The 22,214-nt window shown below is 38.9% G+C and overlaps 1 protein-coding gene across 5 annotated transcripts in view; it reads left to right on the top strand.

Annotated features, from left to right (window-relative positions):
- cacna1db (calcium channel, voltage-dependent, L type, alpha 1D subunit, b) overlaps positions 1-20,282 on the top strand; it is a 79,288-nt gene extending 59,006 nt beyond the window's left edge. For 4 of the 5 annotated variants that reach the window (XM_053318320.1, XM_053318321.1, XM_053318319.1 and 1 more), the window contains 21 exons: positions 104-262; positions 715-825; positions 1,255-1,332; positions 4,884-5,012; positions 5,657-5,722; positions 5,890-5,981; positions 6,081-6,240; positions 6,361-6,488; positions 6,613-6,709; positions 6,847-6,949; positions 8,184-8,285; positions 11,994-12,130; positions 13,331-13,447; positions 14,423-14,877; positions 16,474-16,500; positions 16,744-16,884; positions 17,035-17,192; positions 17,490-17,602; positions 17,758-17,892; positions 18,410-18,595; positions 19,246-20,282. In XM_053318320.1, coding sequence (XP_053174295.1) covers positions 104-262; positions 715-825; positions 1,255-1,332; positions 4,884-5,012; positions 5,657-5,722; positions 5,890-5,981; positions 6,081-6,240; positions 6,361-6,488; positions 6,613-6,709; positions 6,847-6,949; positions 8,184-8,285; positions 11,994-12,130; positions 13,331-13,447; positions 14,423-14,877; positions 16,474-16,500; positions 16,744-16,884; positions 17,035-17,192; positions 17,490-17,602; positions 17,758-17,892; positions 18,410-18,595; positions 19,246-19,551 — 3,000 coding nt within the window. In that variant the 3' untranslated portion in view covers positions 19,552-20,282. The remainder of the gene's footprint in view (positions 1-103; positions 263-714; positions 826-1,254; positions 1,333-4,883; positions 5,013-5,656; positions 5,723-5,889; positions 5,982-6,080; positions 6,241-6,360; positions 6,489-6,612; positions 6,710-6,846; positions 6,950-8,183; positions 8,286-11,993; positions 12,131-13,330; positions 13,448-14,422; positions 14,878-16,473; positions 16,501-16,743; positions 16,885-17,034; positions 17,193-17,489; positions 17,603-17,757; positions 17,893-18,409; positions 18,596-19,245) is intronic. The other variant, XM_053318322.1, reaches the window with a different exon arrangement.
- Positions 20,283-22,214: the final 1,932 nt, after the last annotated feature.

Below are 22,214 nucleotides of genomic sequence, written 5' to 3'. Positions count from 1 at the left end.
GCATCTTTTACATAAGACAACATTTTGCACTTGTTAATCTGTTTGTGTCTCTGTCTGTTTCTCTAACTGCTGTGACCATGACGTGACCTCACCACCACTGCAGCGCCAGTGTGTGGAGTATGCTCTTAAAGCTCGCCCACTGCGGCGCTACATCCCCAAAAACCCGTACCAGTACAAGTTTTGGTATGTGGTCAACTCCACTGGCTTTGAGTATGTCATGTTTGTCCTAATCATCCTCAACACCTTGTGTCTGGCCATACAGGTAAGTGCTCTTCATTCAGTCTAAAATTGATGTAAACTAGCTGGTGAATTTATTTTCATGAATTTAATGGATCAGTGGATCATGAGTCCTCTAAAACTCAGCTTTACCCATTTAGCTTTTAAAAAGGTTGCAACCCAGCTGGCATAAATCTTTAGAAGAAAGTTCATGATACTCATTACTATATTATGACCCATACAACACATGGCGATTAGATATTTAAAAATATAATAAAACCTTTATTATTTTATCATATCATTATATGCTTGATGAGGATTTCATAACCACTATTTTTTAAGATAATGTTTGTCCTTATTGTAGTCAATAGTACAGTATAATTGCATAATTTCAACACCTATTATAGTGTGTCCTACTGAATACACTTAAAATACATGTATCAATACTAAATGTTTGTTTTATATCTCTACTTAGTCCATCTGCCTGTCTCTTTCCAGCACCATGGTCAGTCTCATCTGTTTAATTATGCCATGGACATCCTAAACATGGTCTTCACAGGAGTTTTCACTGTGGAGATGATCCTCAAGCTCATCGCTTTCAAACCCAGAGTAAGTCTCTTTGTTTGTAGAAAATAGCAGATATTGCAGTACTTGCTATATTTAAGCCAAAGATATGAAAATATATAAGCACATCTACCACTATGGTTCCTTAAATCCACTTGCTCAGATTTTTACTTTTAGACCCCGCCTTATATTTTATCCCAGCAGTGGTTCTTGTCTGATAGAATTCCCCTTTTCCTTTTAACCCAGCCCTCATACACTCTTGCTGTCCCTCTTACCTCCCCCTGGCTCCCCTTGTTGCCTCTCACTTTGGGGCTCTTTACCCCACTGACTGTGACACCTGTTCCATTTTCTCCTCATCCTCACCCTCCTTTACTCCTGTCACCATAACCTCTCTACCTCTTATACTTTCCTGCATCCCCCTCCACTCCCACCTTCCTCCCTTCTCCTGCTGGCTGTACATGCTGCCACATTCAGGACTATGTCGGAGACGCCTGGAACGTCTTCGATGCTCTTGTGGTGATTGGCAGTGTAATCGACATCATACTCAGCCAGGTAGAAAGACGTCAGTATGTACAACTCTGTCATTCCCTCTTCCGGCTCTTCCACTGCTGCTGCCACTCTCCTTTTTTCCCCTTCCTTCACACCTCTCCTCCTTCCCTTCTTTCCTGTCTTAATTTTATATTATCTCCTAAGGTTGGCTTGATCCAATTTCTGCTCATGAAGCATTTGAATCTGGTGTGGACTTAATGGTTGATGGGCACCATAGACCAAATGCATTGAGTCACGACTTAATACTGATTGTTTAGTCTTAAGACTATGGTGGCCATTTCTTTCAGTCTGCTGCTGCTGCTGTATCAGTGAGAGTAAAAATTACTTTCAAAATTCAACATTAAAGACAGACAATGAACTAATTATATACCAGTTTTATTTTCTAAAAACTAGTTTATTAGTAAAAAGTTATACTCTCACAAGCTCAGCGGCAGGAAGGATTTGACTTTCAGCCTTACTCTGGTATATCAAATCACAACCTTTTAAATGTTCTCTTCTATCTATCTTTCATAATTCTTCTCTTTTTTTTACCTCCTCTTTTTCTTCCTTTCTTGCTCTGTTGTCTCTCTCTTTCTTCTTTTCTGTGTGTCTTTGTCGCTTGTGCTTGCAGAACTATTTTGCTGATGCATGGAACACGTTTGATGCCTTAATTGTTGTGGGTAGCGTGGTTGACATTGCCATCACTGAGATCAATGTAAGTAGTCATTTATCACACATACACACCTGTCTTCCTGTGAAGCTCTTAGCAGGGGGACCTTGCTTTAGCATCAGAGTTGTGTTCAAGATCACAGTATTTTTTTCAATACTTGAATAAATGCTCCCAACTCCAGCAACTGGCATAAAACCGAAAAAAAAGAAAAATAGAAAATAGTTTAAAGAGACGTTCTCATATTATTTATTTAGTGGTGGGATAATGAAATTTCGAGATTTAATCAGCATTCCTTGCAATTCTATCCACATTCTATTCATCCCTCAAAATGCATTATCCTCCCAGGATTTAAAACCAAAAATCAATTGATAAAAAGTACATTGTTTTTGAATGCAGCTCAAAACAATCTTGTAGAAATGTGTCAAATTCCTCTGCTTATAAACTCTTTGAATCTACTGTACTGCTACTGCAAGGCTGCCCTGTGTGCTGGTCTGCAGGTGCTGTTAACACTGACTTCATTTTAGCTGCAGGGTGGTCTTTGTGAACATGTGTGTTTGTCCTGTCTGCTTGTTTTGAATGGATGTTTGAATGAAAGCACACACTGTAAACCTCCACTGATCAAACTCTAGGAGAAATATTACACACAGAGAGCCTGGATGTTATGAGTTAGAGGAAATAAGTAAATATAACAGTGAGATGTCATCATTTCATGTATAGTAGCTGCTGTATTGAACCAGTGTTTTTATCATTTGCATTTTATGATGATGGCATCATGTGGGTTTCTTCTTTTTCTTTAGATTCTTGTTACATATTTACTTCATTACTCTCTTCATTTTTTTTAATGCACAACAAAAACAACTTTACACTGTCTTGAAACTAACTAGATAAACCATATTATAATCATTTAAGTCAGTAATAAATTAAGTCAGTAATTGTGAAACAAAAGCATGACATGATTAATGTCTCCATCAGCAATCTCAAAAAAGAATGGGTTGCCTTGCAAACTTTCTTAAGGGAGAAAAAAAGTATTTAATCTAGGGGGTTAGTGTTAGCAAGGACACCAGTTAATTTCAAATCTGGTTTGAAAAATCATATAATTAAAAAACAGTGGAGTATTTCAAATATTTAATTACATCCAGTATGAATCAAAAATGCAAAATATATATGGGGTCATTTGATGAAGATGATAACAATGATAGAACAAAACATTATCAGCATTTTCTTTGAAGGAAGTGTATCAGTGCTTTGTCCTTGTTGTGAATGTGAACAGATGAACACTTTATCTGCTGAAGTTCGTTTTCCACCAGCGTTGTTTGCATGCATCTCATACCTGCTGTTACAGTACTGCTGAGAATATTAGGTAAAGCTTTTGCATGCACCTTGTCTGTAGTATAAATTGTAATACTGTAGGTTTCTTTTTTTAACCCTCCTGTTGTCCTCGAGTCAAGGAAGAAAGGGAGGAAGAACGAAGGAAAGGAGGGAGGAAGGAAGGGAGGGAGGAAGAAGGAAAGAAAGGAGGGAGGAAGGAAAGGAAGGATGGCGGAAAGAAGGATGGAAAGGAAGGAGGAAGGAAGGGAGAGAGGGAGGAAGAAGGAAAGAAAGAAGGGAGGAAGGAAGGAAAGGAAAGGAGGGAGAGAGGGAGGAAGAAGGAAAGAAAAGAGGGAGGAAGGAAGGAAGGAAAAGAGGGAGGAAGGAAAGGAAAGAAGGAAGGGAGGGAGGACAGAGGAAAGAAGGAAGGGAGAAAGGAAGGAAGGGAAGAAGGAAGGAACAGTCAAAACAGACGGGGTCAATTTGACCCGGGAGGACGACACGAAGGTTAAAGTGATGGTTCTTCTGAGCTATTTAAAAAATGTGTGGTGAAATGAAAGGTAATAATGATATGTGATGACGTTTGCAACAGCACTGACTCGTGAATGGTTTGGTGCTGTGCAGCCGGTTTATGTAACTCGGATTAACCTTAGGCTTTTGGTTTCAAGTCGGCAGCCATTCCTGTCGTCAAGGTGATAGTGGAACCAGGGGTAAGAAGAAGCCCCTCCTCCTCCGTCTGTGCCTGCCTTACTCGTTTTGTGATCATTTCAAAGTCAAAGCATCGAGATTGTCTTGTTGTCGCTCTCTGTCGCTCACTTACTGATGAAAACATTGCGATGCTTTCTGTCAGAACTTCTGGTCTCACTTATTCAGTAAAGTGTGAGGGTTTGTGATTAAACTCTCAGTGTTTGTCAAAGTCTTGTTATGAATCCGCCTGGTCTGTTGCATTTTGGTCCCCAGTTTCATGGTTGAGCTGGCATTGTGTTTTGTTGGGGTCTTGTCCTGTTTTAGTGCATGGCATGAGACAGAGGAACGGATAACACACTTGTATGGCCTTTTGTCTCATTTCTTCATTTCAGCATAGCTTGACCAAATGTTTGCAATCAGATGACCGACGTTGCACTGCTTTGAATTTACATTTCCTGTCAAAGGTCTTGTGTGATTGTCCTGTAACAAGTCAGTCAAAGATCCATCTCGGTGTTTGACTCAATTGTAAAAAGTCATTCACAGTTTGTCTTTTGGTTTGTTTGTCTTTGGACTGCAGATTGTGTCTGTTGCCTGTTTTTTATCAGTCAGAGTTAAACATAGTCTATGTGTAAGTCCCCCAAGGTCTGTTCATGGCATGGTGTTTAGATGCTGTTACTCTGCATGCACGTTGATTGTTGTTGTTGCAAAGACTCGGAAAGATTTCTTCATAACGATTCTCATCTTCTTTTATGTCGTTTGTAAGAACACATGACTCAAAAACATGATGGTTGAAAGAATGCATGTATGAATGACTGCATGAATGAATGAATGAGTGAGTGGTTACCCTCTTTGTTTGGATATTACATCATTAGTTTCTTCATTGCGTAATCACACTCTGTCATCTACACAGAACACGGAGGACAGTGCTCGCATCTCCATCACCTTCTTCCGCCTGTTCAGAGTGATGCGATTGGTCAAACTCCTGAGCAGGGGGGAGGGCATCAGAACTCTACTGTGGACCTTCATCAAGTCCTTTCAGGTGAGACTGTGTGATAAACAGCTGATATACTTCTTTCTTGAATCTGCAGTATTATAAAACAGCCAGATAAGAAACACTTGGAGCGTTTGGTTTAAAGTGGAACGTCTAACTTCTATGAATAGCTGGATGGTACTTGGCTGTATAGTATTTAATAATAATGATAATAATAATGATGTGTAATATTTAAAATATGTGTCTTTGGTGCTGTGTTGGTGAGAGGATGAAATGCACACAGTCCTGTTTGAAAGTCACAAGTCTACAGCTGTTTCTAATACTGAGGCAACATTTTATAACTGGAAGCTGACAGTGATAATCATTCATATGACAAGCTTCTCTCCCTGAAAAGTGCACATGTGTATTTGATAGACCAACATAATGCATTGTTGGTTGACAGTGCACTGTGGCAAAAACTAATCCATATTCATTTTCTATGTCAGAGTCAGCAGTCAAGCTCTACTAGTAAACTAAAGTTACACTATTTTGAATTGCCGAAGTTTGTGTTGTCATTTTGCAACTTCTGGTTGGTTGGTTGGTTGGTTGGTAACCAGTGGATCTGGTGATGTTGACAATATGTGTCACTAAAATTAGAGACTGCAGATTGCAAGGTTTTATAAAAGTGTCTTATTCTCCTTTTTTCCACCCAGGCTCTTCCCTATGTTGCACTTCTTATAGCCATGCTGTTCTTCATCTATGCTGTAATTGGAATGCAGGTAAAGTGTAAACATGTTTTAATAATCTAATGTGACCAGTGTATAACTGAGACCTGAAAGACACCCTGCAAGATATATGCCTCCAGTGACTGATATCATCGTGTAGTTTTTTAGGCAGTATCTGAGAACAGGTTGGTTCTTTGTATGACACTTTGATCCATCTTTAGGTGTTTGGAAAAATAGCCATGGTGGATGGAACACAAATCAACCGCAACAACAACTTCCAAACCTTTCCTCAAGCTGTCCTAATGCTCTTCAGGTCTGTGTGTTTGAGTAACTAAAAGTCATTCATGACAGTGCCAAAAACACTCTCATTCTGCTGCTGTATTAATGTTTCTTGGTTGTTGTTAAATGTTAGGTGTGCCACAGGTGAGGCCTGGCAGGACATCATGCTGGCCTGTTTGCCAGGAAAGCTGTGTGATTCAGAGTCAGACTACAACCCCGGAGAGGAAAGAACCTGCGGGAGTGGCTTTGCCATCATCTACTTCATCAGCTTCTACATGCTCTGTGCTTTTCTGGTAACCTTTATACATGCCACTGAATTCAGCAGCAGTAATGTTTGGACACAGACTGCAGCATGTATATTATTGTATACAATGAAAAAGGCTAAAAAAAAGTGCTGCATGTCCTGGTTTCAGATCATCAACCTGTTTGTAGCTGTTATCATGGATAACTTTGACTACCTGACCCGTGATTGGTCCATTCTTGGGCCACATCACCTGGATGAGTTTAAAAGGATCTGGTCTGAATATGACCCTGAAGCCAAGTGAGTACTCAGGATTCATTTTAGAAACAGTGGCTGTTTTTCTTTCATTATCAGTGTAACTGTGGAAGTAGTAGTGCTCAGTGGTATAATGTCTTTTAATTTGAATGTGTGTTGTTGATGTCAGGGGCAGGATTAAGCACCTTGATGTGGTGACTCTGCTGAGGAGGATCCAGCCTCCACTGGGCTTCGGCAAGCTTTGCCCTCACAGAGTGGCCTGCAAAGTAGGTTTCCACAATGCAACGAGACATACTCATACCTACAAAGAGAGAAATGCAGAGAAATGCATGGATTGAAGTTGAGTTGTGGTAAATTTTGAAGATAACAAAAATACATCTTTTTTTTCTGCATGTCATTGCAGCGTCTAGTGGCGATGAACATGCCCCTGAACAGTGATGGGACCGTCATGTTTAATGCCACTTTGTTTGCTCTGGTCCGCACTGCTCTGAAGATTAAGACAGAAGGTGAGTCTTCACCTTCTATCCATTATATTTATATGGACTGCTGCTGTTTGGTCTATGCATGCCCACTCCATACAGTACAGAAATGGATTAGCAGTATAAAGTAGTAGTTTAAAGTACTTTGGCCACATGGTAAGAAGAGGGAGCACAAGTAAATACAGTAGGAAGGCCAGACTGTTCTGTCATGTGTACTGCAGCTTCCTGGTATTAAAGCTACTTGAGATATCAGCCCAGATATCTGGACCATTCTCAAATTTCATCTGTGCCAAAGAAGAAATTGTAAGAGGGAGAAATGCCACAAATGATCTTAAATTACTCGTACATTCAACTTAAGTCTAAGATCTAATCTGTTTGTATGAGTTAGATATTTTTGTATGTTATTCATCTTTAATCAGTTATTATCCCTATATTCATGAACAGAGCTGATTTAATACTAAGGCTACTAAGCTCTACTATTTGCCTAAGGACACAAAAAGTAGACACTAAATCAATATTCAGTATATAAATTGTGCCTTTTACAAATAATTAAATAAAAGTTTATGGAAACAAACAGAACAAATAATACCAAACATACCAAGACATCAATTACTTACAACCAGAAACCTGCTAGCAAACATACTGCTGAATTATGTGCTCTGGAAAGAACTCATATATTTAAATGTATCTCACATCAAGCTACATTGACTTTAATATAATAGTTTATTTCTAAGCTGTGTCAGTGTCTTGAAGTCTTTGTAGTCAGGAAGCCAATAAACTCATTCAGCATTTTGCCACAAGGGGGAACTATAGATGTACAATAAGTCTGTTTCTCTTCATCATTCACTGCTCTGCCAAATCAAATCAAAGCCAGAACATAACTTTTATTCATAACATGACTCAAAGTAATCAGTTCAATCCTTCTCAGACTGTCACAACAACTTGATGTATTTATATCATTTCATTTTAAACACAATATCATGTTGACTGCTAAATCGTATTTTATTCACTTACCATCAACAGTTCTATGGATTCATTACTTTCTCTCTTTTGTCATGTATTCTACTTAATGCAGTCACTATTTGTGTTTCTGTTGATTTTGGTTAGGCATATATCACAGAGTATTGATAACTGTGTATGTGTGATAGAATAAATACTTTTAGCTATTGCACCCTTTAATTTAACAACATACTCAGCAGCTATTTGGCAATTTTCTCCAAAAAACACCTTTACACTTTTAACATTTTATGCTGTTTCAAAGGTAACCTGGAGCAAGCCAATGAGGAGCTTAGAGCTGTGATCAAGAAGATCTGGAAGAGGACAAGTATGAAGCTGCTGGACCAAGTGGTCCCCCCTGCAGGCGGTCAGTGGTCATTACAAAAACGAGCACACATGATCATTTGCTTCTCGCGTTTATTCACAGTTGAAACAAGAACGTCACTGTGTGTCTCTCTCTCCCTGCACACCATTCTCTCACCTGATTTGAATACACACCGTCTCTCATTTTGTTTTTTCCAAGAACTAACATGTGACCCACAGTTTCCTGTAGATAACCTTCATGATGCCTTTTTCCAGATAACATACAAATGAGTTAAAATCCAGGTCAAAGTAACTAAAGTGCTGCAACACAAACACTTCCATGTTCCACCTGACACAAAGTGCCACATGCATTATTTGTACTGACAGAAAAGAAAGTCACACTACAAACAACTGTGCGTGTGTACTTATAATATGTGTATTAATAAAAGGAGGAAGGATGTCAAACAATGGATGTATTATTTGCAAAGCAACTTTTATTACTCCCTTAATTTGAATTGAAAAGACAGTTGTTTACATTTGCACACGTTTGCTTTGCTGATTATTTTCATTCTTTAAATACATTTTTTGTGATAATAAAAACATTGTTGTTGCAGAGAGGAGTGAGAGAGTTCAAGTGATACTCAAATTTGACATCCCAATTTTGTCTTTTGAGTATCAAACACACCCTAAGCTTTAAAGAGGGCCTTTAATTGTTCATTATGTTCTTCCTTCCAGAGAATGAGGTACATGTCATCTTAAATTCATGTCAGAAAATGGGCCACCATAAGAATACATTGAATCCAACCTGACTACAGATGCTCACTGTGGAGGAGATAATTACACATTTTTCATAGCTACATTTCAAATCTACAGGGACGGAATTTAGTTTTTTCACAAAATCTTTATTTTTGCAAGAGTCTGTAAGGTTGCTTAGAGTTAACAAGCCTTCAGCATCCTGTTTTTGCACCAACTAAAACTAAAACCCACTTACTAACCACAGCCATCAAACCAAGATGGAAGACCAGACTCTTTCACATCAGCTCACAGAAAGTCCCCTTATCGCTGTCTATCAGTGTCTGTTTGCTGCTGTTTCTGTCACAATTATCTGTTTATCATTAATCTTGCCGCCGGTTGGACATCTCTCCTCCTCTGGCTCACACTCGATGCGTCATATTGACTAAATCTTATTCAGATAAGAGAACTCTGAAAAACAGTGTAAAAGGTTACATGAAATGCTGATGTTTTTGTATGTTTTGCTTCTGATACAGGCCAAGTGCATGTACTTGTGCAGTTTTCTGTCTGTCCTGATTAGTGGTAAGAAAATACAGCGATATAAATAACAAGAGCTAATTTTTCCACACAGATGGTAAACTTTGGTGTAAGTGGATTTTCCAACTACTTTTGTACACATTTGGATATGCACATACCTAAATAACAATTCCAGGATGAACTTTGCATTTTCTAAATGAACAGCTGTATTTACATGGATCCATTACCATTTGCCAAGATAAACAAGTTTCAAAATGAATGACAGGTCATGAAGGAGATATACAAATAATTGTGCTTCAGCCAAGCGTGTGGGTGCTGTCCATACCATTTAAAACCAATTCAGAGTGTGGTTTACCCTCTGTTCATTAATAAAACACTTTCTAGATATCGTTATCACATGTCAACATCCACTTCCTTCCCTTCCTTTTATATCAACAACTGGTAGGTTGTTGACTCATTTGGGGTTGCTGCTTTTCTCACCTTACACAATATGAAAGTCTCATTTATAGAAGAAGTAGTTGTAAGTAGTAGTGTATGATTGATATTGTTCCATAATAGCCCACTGTAAACTGGCTTAATGCTCTAAACTGACTTATTGTGAATGTTCCCTCAGTGTGGAGTTTCCTCTATATGTGTCCATGTAGTCTTTGTCCAATCTTGCTCACTACACTTCAGCGCTGCTATGTGTTAGAAAGTATTGTGTTAAATCATATTCAATTGCATGTCTTTGTGTGTTAGTCTGTGTCATTAGTCTGCTAACCGCCTGCCCTTCTCTCTCTCTCTTTCCTTTTCTGCCAAGCCTCTCTCTTCCACAGCTTACTCAGCTATCCATAGAGTTTTCAGTCAGTCGCTGGCCTTCTTCTTTTCTCTTTCTGCCGCCCTGAGCTCTCTGGGGCAGTTCTGTTTTAGTATGGTGGCATGAAAGTACTGTACCTCTCTTTCAAAAACTCTACCAGGCTCTGCCCAGAAAGATACCCTGCGTAAAATATACACTTATCTGATACAGATTAACCATGGCAAGTTGATGACTACATTTTTTTTTTAATCAACTGAGCCCTTAGATGTTAACTCATACATTTTCTTGTGAAGAAAAACCTACATAATTAAAACCTACAAATAGTTAGTTTTGAACATACAGTATGCTTTATCCAGTATGATATGGACACAAACTTTGTAAGACACCTGTCCAGTCAAACATTCTTTTCTTGTAATGTCGCTAATAATTAATCATGTGATGTAGTGTAAGTTGTTATTTAGACAAATAGTATCATTTCAGACCTTGAATATGGCTTTGGTCATATTCAAGGACAGAAAAGTAAATTCACAGGCTTTCTTTCTGAACAGAACCATGTGTAGTTTCTCTTTGGCTGTGTCAGATGTTGTAGGGAAATGTGGCTCATGACCCTTTTTGAATGATGCTTACATCTTAAAGCACTTTTTACATTCACCACCTTTAGTGGATTCATCGCAAGCTAAAATGAGTCCAGTAAAGTTGCCGATTAAAGTAAAAACCCACATTTTCTTACACTCTGTGAAGCCTCTTTTTCTTCTTTAGTTCTCTCCCCAATCTGCTTTAGCAGTTCACTTATCTGAGTGAGTTAGACCGATGCTTGAGAAGCCTCCCTGCATGGCAAACAGTATGTGTAGTAACAGCTTCCTTTCCGGCTACATGTAGTTTCTGTGTTCTCTGCCAACAGAGGATGTGTACAGTAGCTCTAACCCTCGCTGCTTCTCTGAACTCTGCTGCCTCCCTGCATGTGCCTCTCGCCACAGATCATGATGTTTTCTGGTAGCACAGTTATAAAGCACCTCAGCTGAAGTAATTGAAAAATAATTATATGTGTCTGCTCTTTCTGCTTCTGCTTTCTGTCAATGCAGTCGTGCATTTCTTAAGTTGAAAGTCAGGGTTAGGTGTGTGCATGCGTGTGTTATCTTTGTGGATGGGAGACAGGCTTCATTACCACATACATGTATTTTCAGAGATGAAGCAAGATAGGAGCTGCAGGTCAGGATGTTATCTACTCTCAGGTTAAATTGTGATGTGCATAGTTGCTTGTTTGTGTGTAAATGTCATTTGCTGTCATAGCAACTGAACTAAATAAAAAAGGGGCCAAAACTACATTTCAGCAAAAGCTTTGTTTGACTAATTAAAGTTCAAATTCAAAGGCAATTTTCTGTTTTTCCCCCAAGTCAATAGAGATATATTCATAAGAAATTCAGTTTACTTTATGATGCAGTGATGCATATAGTGGTCTGTTGTGATGATCTTAAAATAAATAGCTTTTCCTAGACATTCTAAAGGCTGGATATCAATGTGGGATGTGCGATGTGCTGATGTGGGAAGGTTTTGTTCTGTCCTTTTTAGATGGAGAGATAGTATTGGCTATTGTTTTTTTAATAGTGTGTATGGGTATATGCAGGATTTCTGTGTTGAGGCATTTTGGTGTTTAGGTACTTTGGTGTTGATTTGGGAGGCTTTGGTGTGTCTGGTCTGTTCACTCAGATGACGAGGTAACAGTGGGGAAGTTCTATGCCACCTTCCTGATACAGGACTACTTCAGGAAGTTCAAGAGGCGCAAAGAGCAAGGTCTTGTGGGCAGGCGCTCGTGGGAGAGGCTGAACACCACCATGGCTCTGCAGGTGAGTTAAGTGCATTATATAATGCTTGTGTCCATGGTATTTCAGTGTCATAGATTTTTACTCCACTAGTGTATTGAACAAATCAGTGACTGGACGTTACTTATTTCATCAATATACAGAAATTTCGAAAATAGCTGAAACTTTGTTCTGATATCAACTCCATCTCTAAAAAACGAAAATTAAGTTTGAAATATTGTTTTATTCATGAAATTGCATATATATTACCACATCAGGAACAAAGTCAGCCTATTTTCACCATGATATAGTGAATAGAACATAGTGAATATTTGATTTTGTCATTTACATCCACTAGTATCAAGCCATGCAGATAGTTTCAGTTTTATTTCTCAAGATTTTGAGACACTCACTGTCTCTTAAGATGTGTGCATCATGGTACAATGAAGGTGAATCCCTTGTGGTGCGCACACAATTGTAAAACCACATTCAAAAGGCAACAGCTCTTACAGATATATCACTGTTATTCTGGATAATCTATGGTGGGTCAGCTGTGTTACTTATTTTGAGTAGTGGGCAGGTGTTTACTACTGACTGAGAGCACACTAACTGCATCAGGAGATGAATTAGGTAATACACAAGGTAAAGGAGTGCATTCCAAGAATTTGTTTTTACAACTACTTTCCACAGTCTGCTAAAATAGGATGGTTTAGTGCAGGGACTGTAGGGAGTTTTTATGTGAATGTGTATTATGTTTTTACAAATTGCAACTTATATTTTGCAAATGTTTGTGACGGAAATTAACACTGTAGTGATTAGTAAAGTAATAACTAAATGAATTCAGAGAACACACAGTCAGCAGATTTCAATAAATTACTTTCTACCAAAGAAGAAGAGTAACCTGGGCAAATAAAACCCACATTTTCTGCAAGTGAGAAATACTTTTTCTAATTTATGTGAAATGATTCTATAAATATTTCTGCTTGTCTATAAATATCTCAGTGGGTTTATACCAAAATTAATCTCAGACTCTTTTTCACCATTTGAACTTTCTTGACCTCTCAGGTCTTTTAGTCCAGTCTAAAAACAAAGACTCAGGTGTTGGTTTCATTTTATGCTCCACTGAGTGCAAAACCTCCACAGGATATAAACTTTGCATTTATCTCTGTAATCACAGCCGTGTCAGTGGATGTATAACAGAGACATGTTGGCATAGCTTTGGTATTTTTGCTGCTCTGTTTGCAGGCTGGCCTGCGCACGCTGCATGACATTGGACCAGAGATCCGTCGAGCCATATCATGTGACCTGCAGGACGAGGGGCTAGTGGATGCTCATGGAGAGGAAGAAGAGGAAATCTACAGGGTAAACATCCTTTTAAATCACCTTCAGACGTGTTTTAAGACCTATATACTTTAAATACTCCACTGTGAATAATAATGTGTCTGGTATTGTTTTTAAAATCGTTGTTTTTTTTGGCATTGGGGGGCGGGGTTAGTGACAACAGAGAAAGGGTGGTGACATGCACAAAGGTCTGCCGCCGGATTTCAGCGTCTGGTATGCGTAATGTGGCATGTGTCTTGACCAGTAGCCTACCAGGACATGCCCTCCTCCTTCTTCTTTGAGAAATACAGAATAAATGAATATGCAGAACTTTGTTGAACTGCTGGACACAGGATATCTTCTACTTCACTGTAAAATCCATTCTCAGTGCTTATGCCCTGGAGGCTTCCAAGCTTCCAAATCACACCTGTGTAAGTTGCATACTGGACTCTGATTGGCTCCCAAATAGTTTTGATGTCCCAAATCCTGCTTGTTAGTAGATGCCTTAAACTCAGATTTAAGGTGAGCACAGACAAACTGTCCAACTTCAACAGATGAACATGAAATCAGCCTTCTACCACCAAACTTTGCACATACAACATTCTGCACAGTGAAGCTCAAACACTGAGGTGAAAAAACAATGAAGCATATTGTATGATGTTATGGTTCCTTATTTCCTGGTACAGATTTCTTTTAAAAATCCAGTTTAGTATAATCAATAGAGTTAAATATCAGTTTAAAATCTGTTTAGAGGAACACAAGTGCTGATGACACAGTTTTTGAGGTCATTTCATAGGAAAATTGGATTATGTAAGATGAAAAAGGGTTGTGAACTACTCCTTTAAATGAATCAACGCATATTAATTATTAGAGAATAGTTAAAAATGCTGTGTATTGGTTAAAATGGTCAGGTTTTTAGTTTTGACCAGAATCTTTGTGAGTTACTTTCACCAACTTGCTGTGTTTATTGTGAGGTTTTGGTCCCAGTCCTCATTGTTTTCTGGTGTCTCTTTGCAGCGTAACGGCAGTCTCTTTGGGAACCATGTTAACCATGTCAGTGTGGATCAGCAAGGCTCCTCGCACCCGACTACCGTCACTCAGAGGCCGCTACAGATCCTGCCCTTTTCCTGCAGTGCCTCGATTGAACCCACCCAAACCGTCGGGAGAGTCAGCGACAATGACAGGGGAGGGGAGACAGAAATGAACTCTTCACCCATCCAGTATAATCATCATTATCACACCCCTCACCCGTATAATATCCCTCACTGTAATTCCACTTGCCACCAATCGCCAGTACCCTCCAATGCCAACCTCAACAACGCCAACGTGCCCTCACTTCTCTCCATGACCAAAGGGAGGCAGCAGAAGTGTTTGTTAAGGCGAGACCGCCCGTCCTCCGCCAAAATTGGATCACCAGTGTCCGCTAACAGGAAAGGCATGCATGACAAGCCTTGGAAGTCACTCTCCACACGGTCAGTTGATTGAGACATGTTGTCCTGTTATGACAGTTAGCTATTAAACTTGTAACCAGCATTGGACTGGTGTTGGGGGGGGGGGGCATCTTGTTTGCAGAAGAGCCAAGTCTTTATACTGCAGGACTGGGTGATGATTCAGTATAATTGTTTATTTATTGACGTTTCATGGATTGTATTGTATTAGCTGCAATTAACAAATATTTATCCATCACAGAGTTCTGGAACACAATGTAATGCAAAAATGCAGAACCCAAACATATTGAATTTTCTCTCATAGAAGAGAGAAACCATTGATTTCTGGTCATTTTTGCTTAAAAAAAATATTTAAGCAGTTAATCAATTATCAAAATGCCAATCACCAATTAATTTTTTTGTTGGTCAATGGATGAGGGGGGTTTGGGATGGGAGGTGGGTTAATCTTAGGCACACCTAATTTTGCATCCTCCTGAGCCTCTCAGTGCTGGCCTGCTACAGTAACTGTCAACCAATTGATTGGCAGACTGTTGTCTGGCAGATTCAATGGAGAGAGAGCTGTGGGAAAAAAATGCACATTTATTTGAAAACCATCTTGAAACTACTTCTGTTCTGCATGATCAGATCAGATGTACCATGTCCTGCTGTGTTCATCCTGTTGAAGTACAGATCTTTGTTTTCTCAAATGAGCTAATCTCTGCTCACAAAGTGGATTGCAAAAGAGCACAGTCATGGGTTTCGTTTCCTCTGCCAAAGATCATGTCCATAAATGAGATTGCAGACAATCAGGCTTTTGTAATTCTGTAAAATATGTCCACATCTTCCTACAGTGAGAGTTACTGTACAGGACATGCAGCATCATCACTTTAACAGTCATTTCATTATACATACTGGATGAACCCAAATGTTAGCAAAGTTTCAGCTCATCCATAATTTTCAGATTCTAAGAAAGTTTTGCTTTGTCTTCATATAAGTAAACATGGCTTAACAGAAAAACACCTATTAATAAATGGCTTTATTATTATGCTTTGGCACATTAAACCTGGAAACTAACAATATAAATTATGTGGTTTTCAAATCCCTTGGCAGCTGCCTTTACACAAAATGTCATAGCGACAGTATTTTAAAGGGTCACTAAAAGACATATCCAAACATAAACCTATTTTCTTACCTGCCTAGAGGATTGTCTGCCTGTGTAGTTTCTGTTTTAATGTGCTGAGATTTTACATATCAGCCTTTAAAATTTCAGTTGCTGCCCCATTACAATGCATGTTAATGGTAATTAAGTACATGTTTCTAACAGCACAGAGAAAAAAAAAACCTTAATTAACTGACTTTCCTTTCCAGAAACCATGTCTCCGTTACTCTGGATCATTTTAAAACCTTGCTAGTTTAATTGGAACAACTTTAGACCCAGCAGCATTTATAATGAAACCTGTTAATAATCATGTGCTATTCAGTAATACTGCCTTCCCCACCTTGCAAAAAACAGTGTTGAATATGTGCACTCTTGTCTTTTTCCATTGCATGCAACCTCTCTCCTCGTCTTCCCTTCCTGCCCTCCTGTTCTAAAACATCCTGACTGTCTGATTGACCCCCTCCTCTCCTCTCCTGGAGCAGGACACGCTACTATGAGGCCTACATTAGGTATGTGCATGATGTTATGACAATATAGTGTCTTATTTGCAAATGAAAAATAGACAAATAGTGTCAGTTTCGTTACATGTGATGACAGTGTACAAGGGAAATGCAAATCTGTGATATTATGATTTTACACTAAAATCTGTTTATATTACTGCACTGAAGTTCAATAAAAAACACGTTCAACAAACAGCAACTTCATCAAATGACAGTTTCATATATCATCCTATCTTTGATATTTGGATGCAGGTCAGAAAGTGGCGGTGGACTCTACCCCACCATTCGTCGAGAGGAGCCAAGGGGCGAGGACAGCGAGGAGGAGCGAGGCTCAGCAGAGTACTACAGCGGGGAGGAGTTTCATGAAGATGACATCATGTTCACGAGGGACAGGTACTGTGGTCGCAACATGTGAATCAGTTATTTAACCTCAAATCTATGTGTTTATTATATACGAGTGAGTTACATGTTGAGAAAGTAATTCCTCGGTTCAGTCCACTTTAATAAAAATGTTCTTGATTTTTCATACTTTTATTTTGACAGGTTGTCCAACAAGGAGCAACATAATGCAGAGGGAGATTTTGACCTTGAGGTTTCCAAGAGCAGCCAACAGCTTGATGGTTGCTATGACGATGACCAACAGCCGATCTACCAAGATGGCAGGCGGTCACCAAGGAGGTGGTTTTTACCCTCACCTCAAGGTAATAAAATTGTGTCAGTGTTATTCAGATTCTGTTTGTTGTAATAGTAAAGTACTTTATCAACATTTTACTGAATAAATAATTTGTGTTATTACTGTATATTATGTATGTATAACAAGGTATACTGTGAATACCTTGTTTCATCCCAATCCAGCTAAAGCCTCAGAATCATATCTAGCAAACAGCATTTATGATCAATGTTAATCATAGATAACCTTTGATAAAGTATTACACTATATATTACAGTCCAGTATATATTATTCAGTTAGTAATAATACTTCTTGTGTATCCTCTCAGCCTCCAACAGACCAACATTCAGTTTTGAGTGTCTTCGCAGAAGAAGTAGTCAGGATGAAGCTCCTCCCTCTCCATCCTGCACAGCTCTTCCACTACACCTGGTGCAGCAACAGGTACACACACACACACACACACACACACACACACACATGCACAAACTTTGAACATATTGTAAAGATTACAGCCATGGCACCAGTTTTGTCTCTCCTCCCTTGTCTGCCTTTATTGATTCCTTTTTAACATCGTGACCTTTTAACGCCAACCTCAGGTAATGGCTGTGGCCGGTCTGGATGCCAGCAGAATTCACCGCCTGTCTCCTACACGGTCGCTGCGATCCTGGGCCACACCTCCAGCCTCTCCCATCCCTCATGACTGCTCACCCTGCTACACACCACTCATACAGGTTGGACTCCCAGTGAACTTAACCAAGTCTGAAGGATGTTCACAGCAACGTTGGTTAAATTTGAACAAACATTCTGTGTACTGCTATACTACTACTACTACTAGTTTTAAATGATCTCAGCAGGCTTAAAAAGTCATTGTTACAGATGAAAGATTCTTTTTAAATGAGCCTAAACTTTAGCGACCAGATATTTTTTAATGAATTTTTAAAAATTTACTGTGACCTTAATGCAGTGATCTGCAAAAATGTGTTAATATTTATTAATGGCATGACACATTTAGAAAGATAGAATTAAAAAAAGAATGAAGACAGAAGAAATATGAAAAATACAACTGGTTGTCATTTTTCTTAATTATGTTCTTTCTAAGAAAAAGTAAGTGAAAATTAAAGGATTTGATTATTGATGCTCCAATCAATCTTTTTATAATAATAGATGATTTCTTATCATTAAAATCAACAAATACGTCTCAGTTAGTTCTAACGTGCAGTTTGAAAATGTATGTGTGTGTGCACTTAGGTGGACTGGCGCAGCCCTGGCAGCGTCAGCAGCATCCCTGGAGCAGTGAAGAGGAGTTTGTGGTATACAGACAGCCAAGATGGAGACCCCAGCCGCAGCCACTCTCCATCACGTCTGCAGTTACCTGCAGAGAGCTGCACACACTTCCTACAGAAGAGAGGCAGCGCCAACAGTCTGGTGGAGGCTGTAAGTAGGACACAGTGGCTCTGTTGAGTTCTTAATCACATGGACCCTCAAAGTGAAGGACTGTAGACACACAAGTGAGAAACATTTCACTGATGTGTGTGGAGATTGAACAGTGTTAATTCAGACATAAAATCACAAATCACAGTTCTTTTGTACTGTAATATCAATTTTCTTCACGTCAAAGACCCCTAAACGGACACTTGATCAGCACTATGGCTCCACATTTACTGGATATGTTAATATGCAACAGTTTGTAAACAAGTTTGCCACATGGGCCTTAAAAGTTTTAATATGTTGCCCAAAACATTATATTATATAGAATTATTATATTAAAATAATGTTATTGCAGATTTTAATTGAAGGTCAAGCTAGTCTTAGCATAAATTGTCAGAAGCTGAAGCTGAAATTAGCAAATGTTGGTATTTTTAGTTGGTGATTGACAAAACAATTACTGGACTAGCAACATTACAACCCATCAGTTTTCTTTAAATGAATCAACAAACCTACCAACTGTTACAACTCAACATAAATTATACATGTACACACAGATCTGACAGTAATTGACAGTGAATTCAGATATGAATGAATTGATCTTTTTCTTTTTCTACAGAGGTTTTTAGATGTGGTTATTATTTTTTTGTTGTTCTCAGGTGTTGATCTCTGAGGGCCTGGGAAAGTACGCCAAGGACCCAAAGTTTGTGTCAGCAACCAAACATGAGATTGCAGATGCCTGCGAGATGACCATTGACGAGATGGAGAGCGCTGCCAGTAATCTGCTGAACGGGAGTATGGGTAACAGCAACACTGGGGCCACAGAGACCGTCACCTCAGACCCACTTGTCACAGCGCATACTAGAGACCGCAGTATCCGTGACTACAGTGACGAGGAGCCGTATGTGGCTGTGAAATCTGAGGAGGACCTAACAGACGAAATGATATGCATCACGTCGCTATAGCAGCGGCTCACACTGGATTATTTAGTTTTTTTCAATTGAATTTCTACTACTGTTCCACATCGTGGGGATGTCTGTGCTCCAGTGTATCCTGCAATAGACAGAAAATGTAAAACATGGAGGGATAAGAGAACAAAGTGCCTTGTTTTCTCTTTCTGTGGAGTGGAGAATGGAAATGTAGGAGACATGGATGATAGATTCATGGAAGGATTGAGCTACGCTTAGCAAATATTGAAAACAGAGGAGGTCAATCTACCTGCCAGCCCGCCTGTCATTCTGTGGGACACTCATTAGAATTGTTTTATTTTCTTTATTATTAATGATGATTTAATACCTGGGTAACCTGGTAGGTTTGCAAAGCCAGCCCGAAGCCTGTGAATTGAGTTTTTTCAACAACATCCTCTGAGAATCAGAGTCCAGCAGCTGAGAGCCGGGCAGTTTGGTAAAACACATGGAGTTGAGTATAGTGATGAGATAAATAAGGTGTGTAGTCTGTAAGTATTTGATTTTTCATATATTTATTTATTTTTGTTTGTTTTGGCTTCATACATCTCTAGCAATGCAGCATCCAGAATTTGAAATTCTTTAATTGATGTGATTGGTTGATGTTATAATGTGCGGTGCCTTCATTGTTCTGCAGCAATGTTTTAAAACTGTGTTACACTGCATAAAAAATAGTCCCACACTGTTACCTTGATTTAGATATTAACATCCCTAATGGACTGCAAAGCCCAGGAAATGTTTCACCTCTTAAATGCTCGCACTCACCACTTCAAATGTATTCATGAAAGGGATTTCAATGGAAGAAGTCTGAGATGCATTACTTGTAGCAGCCTGTTCAACCAATTTGAATATCTGACGTCAAGACAAACTAATGAGTTTTGGACAGGTTTGTGTTGATGTCTTAGTGAAGATGAAAACTGTCTGTAATCCTAACCCTAACCCTAACCCTTCCATCCAATTTGAAGCAATTACATTTTGAGCCTTGCCAGAAGAATTCATCAAAATGTTTGGACTGGCTTTGCAAAGCTACCGTTGTCCTGCCAACATGTGCTTGGCCTGCTCTCATGTGTTTGATCTTCCGCTCATTATTCAGATGACATTTTGTCCTCCGTGACTCAAAGTGACACAAAACTTGATAAAAATGTATATATAATATTATCTGTTGGTTTATTTCAGGTAATCTCAGTGCAGAGTGATGATCGGGGCCCATCCAAAGCCATCACAGCTGATATGTTTTAATCTGGGAGCTGCTCTGGCTTCACAGTTCAGGGTTTCAGGGTTCAATGTTACTCGTTTCAGTGCATGTGACTTGAAAAAAAAAATTCACATATCAATGAAAACAGTCTTTGTTCTCAGGCATATCCTTCTGTTTCAGGAACATACTGATATGACACAAAGGGAAACATACTGTAGGTCCTCCCTCCTTTACAATGGCAGCAGTGACGTCCCCCCTCTGTTTAATTTTACTGATTTGATTACTTTAAATACGTTGAAAATAAAGGATGAAATGGAGGATTATTGTCACAGATGATTCGTAACTTGTATTGAGGCCTCTTAAAACTGTGACGTGAGACCATTTCATTGTTATACGCCCTTTCAGAATATGCAATGATTCACCGCACTCACACCTGCTTCTTGACTATTTCAATGTGAAGTTATGAACGTAAATCTTCACACTGAGCTGTATTCCAGTGTGCATGCCACTTTAACTAGTAACAAGTTTCAGTCACGCAGTTATAGAATAGAATTTCTCAATTGCTAAATATTTCCAGAGAATCTTGTGTCATAAATGCACAAAGTCATAACCACAGTATAATCTGTTTGACATGCGAGTGATACAGGATTACTGTTAGCCCGCTTCAGTTCCCAAGAATCTCATTTTACATTTAATGGGTTTCATCAGCTTCAGTAAGCAGCAAAGAATTAACCCTCTGAAATCCAAGCATTGATTTTATTGATGTAGATTTTTCTTCTCCTTTCTAAACTGCTTTAGCTAGCCTCTGATCAAGAAATTATGTTTTTTTTTTTTTTGTTTTTTATCATTTTTAGATTTTTGGAGGATTTTGTGAAAATGTTGCAAAATTGCAACAGTGGGTCTTAGTTCCTACAAATATCACCACAACAAAAACCATAAGTTATTAATCATAGATGATTCAGTAATATCAAAATATGCATCTTAAAAATGATTTTTATCGAAATGAACCTGTTTGATACAGCACAATAAACAGCACATTAATTTGACTAGTTAGAAGTGTAATTATAATGTAGAACATGTATTCAGGGATCTGCAGGGTTCTACAGTCATGCTTAAAATGCAGCCAAGCATTGACCGCTCCATGGTTGATGATGTGCCAAAAAAAAGGGACAAGTGAAAATACCTAGTTGTTTTGGCCTGCACGAATTGTTGACAAGCTTCACTGCTCAAGCTATCTCTTGATAATCCAAGCTATGACATAGCACGTTTACCAATGTACACTATTGAGACACTTCAAAGTTGAAGAGTATGCCTGACATTCCTGTTCTTGCCCAAACATAGCCCTAGGAATATATTGTTTGATTCCAATGAACTTCCCCTTAAAAGGAATCATCATTACATCCAAAGAGTTATGTTCCACTGGCACGAACTGCAAACATCTGAATGCATCCAAATATGGTCTAATCTA

This window comes from Scomber japonicus, chromosome 4 (genome assembly GCF_027409825.1).
Source record: "Scomber japonicus isolate fScoJap1 chromosome 4, fScoJap1.pri, whole genome shotgun sequence".
In the NCBI taxonomy this organism is placed as follows: Eukaryota; Metazoa; Chordata; class Actinopteri; order Scombriformes; family Scombridae; genus Scomber; species Scomber japonicus.
This window is presented reverse-complemented; position numbering and strand designations above follow the sequence as displayed.